General features: G+C 42.1%; 1 protein-coding gene across 1 annotated transcript; it reads left to right on the forward strand.

Moving 5' to 3' along the window:
* Positions 1 to 292: 292 nt before the first annotated feature.
* LOC149535097 (uncharacterized) lies at positions 293 to 2,018 on the forward strand. Its single transcript, XM_089806720.1, has one exon. The coding sequence runs from the start codon at positions 766 to 768 to the stop codon at positions 1,486 to 1,488; it is 723 nt and encodes a 240-aa protein (XP_089662846.1). The 5' UTR covers positions 293 to 765; the 3' UTR covers positions 1,489 to 2,018.
* Positions 2,019 to 2,244: the final 226 nt, after the last annotated feature.

Here is a 2,244-nt window from a genome sequence, read left to right on the forward strand (position 1 = left end):
TACACTTATCAATCACCACACTGAATTGACAAATCTTTGATATGTTAAATGACTTTTCAGATTTTGAAAACTAAATTTTTTGATACTTTTGAAGGAAATTTAGTTTGAAAACCGGATTTCCTAGATTGACCATAAAAAAGAAAAACATGGAACTATGTGGACCTCCCAAATTATTAGGGTGGGCACATTTAGTCCCCCTCCCTCAAATGGAAAACGACATGGGTATAAACAAATCTTACCGTTACAAAATCGTTGATCTATAGTAGAGAAGCGAGCGAGCCATTGAGGAATTAAATGCTCCTAACAGCAATACTTTCCCGCCCTGCAACAATGTGCAACTTGTATGTTGGCTTTCTCAAAAGGAGACACAGAGGGCATTCATCCATTCCCCATGTCGTTCTCGAATCTCTCCAAGCAAGCCCTACATTTATGTCATCGAATTTGCTCGGGAAGAAGAAAGAGAAATATGGATTTGATTTGGACTGGAAAAAGAGTCTGCGAAACAGGGAATATATTGAAGTATGAAGATGCGAGGCAAAGGGCAAAGGGCAAAGGGCCTACATTTTCCTTTTTGTTTTGCTTTCTTCTTCGTCAAGACAAAGAATCCCAAACTTGGGTCGCAACAAAACGTCTTGTGTTTTCTGCCTTTCCCTCCTCTGCACGGATGAAATCTTGCGCAGACCCATAACATGGGCGCAGGCAAGGCAAAGAAATGCTGATAATCTATCCCCGATCTCGGCGTCTGAAGGGCTAAAGGATCCCAAAATGCTGAGAAATTTATGGCCAAAACGTAAGGGCAAGCAAGAAGAGGAGTCGGGGCTTGGAACAGAGCATATAAATGTAGATGAGTCAGGGCAACTGGCAATGCATGCAGATGATCGAATCGTCCCCTCTCGACCTCGGACCAATGTCATGATCTGGTGCTCCGTGATCTTCTGTGCCGTCTTCTGCATCATCATCATCCTCGGCGGCTTCGTAGTCCTAATTAGCTACTTAGCATTTCACCCCCACATACCCAAATTCAATGTGGTGAGGGGCAGCCTCAACAGCATCATTCTCGACCAGAGCTTCATTCTGAGCTCCGATGCAACCCTCCTCATCGAAGCCCACAATCCCAATGACAAGATCCAGCTCTCCTATGAGTACATCAAGTTTGAGCTCCAGTTTGAGAAGCGCACAATATCCAGCGTGAGCTTGAAGGGCTCCGCGGCCCCAATCGTCCAGGCGCCCAAGAACACCACGGGGTTTCTGCTCGACATGAGCACCGTGGCGTTGCAGTTGGAGGCCAGGGAAGGTGAGGATCTCAGTGTTCTCATTCAGAAGAACAGGGTCGATTTCGACCTGGAAGGCACCATCAAGACCAAGTCCAAGTTTGCGAGCATAACTTCTGTCAAGTATTGGGTCTATACTTCCTGTAAGCTGGCGTTCAGCCCTCCTCCTGTCGGTAATGGAACTCTTCTCACCCGCCATTGTAGATCAACCAAATGATTCGGATGCACCAAAATTTTCTTGTTTCTTCTTAGTTTTTGCATTTGTTTTGTAGACAAGTACAGTACAGGGCCCAATCAATAGCGGTCGTTTATTGGGTTTCTTGTTTGTAGCCCAGAGTTTGCCGTCTCTGTGCATTCTTGTATAGAATTCAGTTGTCTTTGTGAAAATCGCATTGAAATGTTTACATGAGCGGATGCTTTTTTTTATGACATTGTATAATTAGGAGTTGTGCTAGAATGCCACTGAACAATTTGGAGCCGTATGAGCAGCTGCTCGAGAAATGGGTGTAGAGCTCATAACTGGCTGCTCAAGAGAGAGTTCATAGATAGTGGCTTCTCACATGCGTAAAGCTAGTGTCATGTTTATGCAGACTGTCAATAAATTAAGGTCAAGCTGAAATTTTTAGAGTTACCCCGGCCGGAGAAGATTTTCGGAAAGTTTGGGGAGCAGTTTGTAAATCTGTTTACACAGTTAAAAGAAATATCTTGTTTAGTTGTGTATAATAAAAAATATTTTAACTTTTAGAAGCCATCTAGTTTAAGTTATTTAAACTTAGTTTTGCTCATTCTACATTTGAGTATAGATCTGGTTTTTATAAGTGCTTATAGTTTTCCACGGGCGTTTAAAAGATTAAGCTATAAAAAATAAATTATGTCTTTGTTTGAATGTGGACATTTTATGATTGGTATATTAAGAATACTATATTTATAAGGTTTAAAGTTCTGAAAGAGTTATGAAAAAAGGGTAGGGTAG

The sequence above is a fragment of the Cupressus sempervirens genome, chromosome 10 (assembly GCF_028749045.1).
Source record: "Cupressus sempervirens isolate cs-2001-9-10 chromosome 10, ASM2874904v1, whole genome shotgun sequence".
NCBI classification, from domain to species: domain Eukaryota; kingdom Viridiplantae; phylum Streptophyta; class Pinopsida; order Cupressales; family Cupressaceae; genus Cupressus; species Cupressus sempervirens.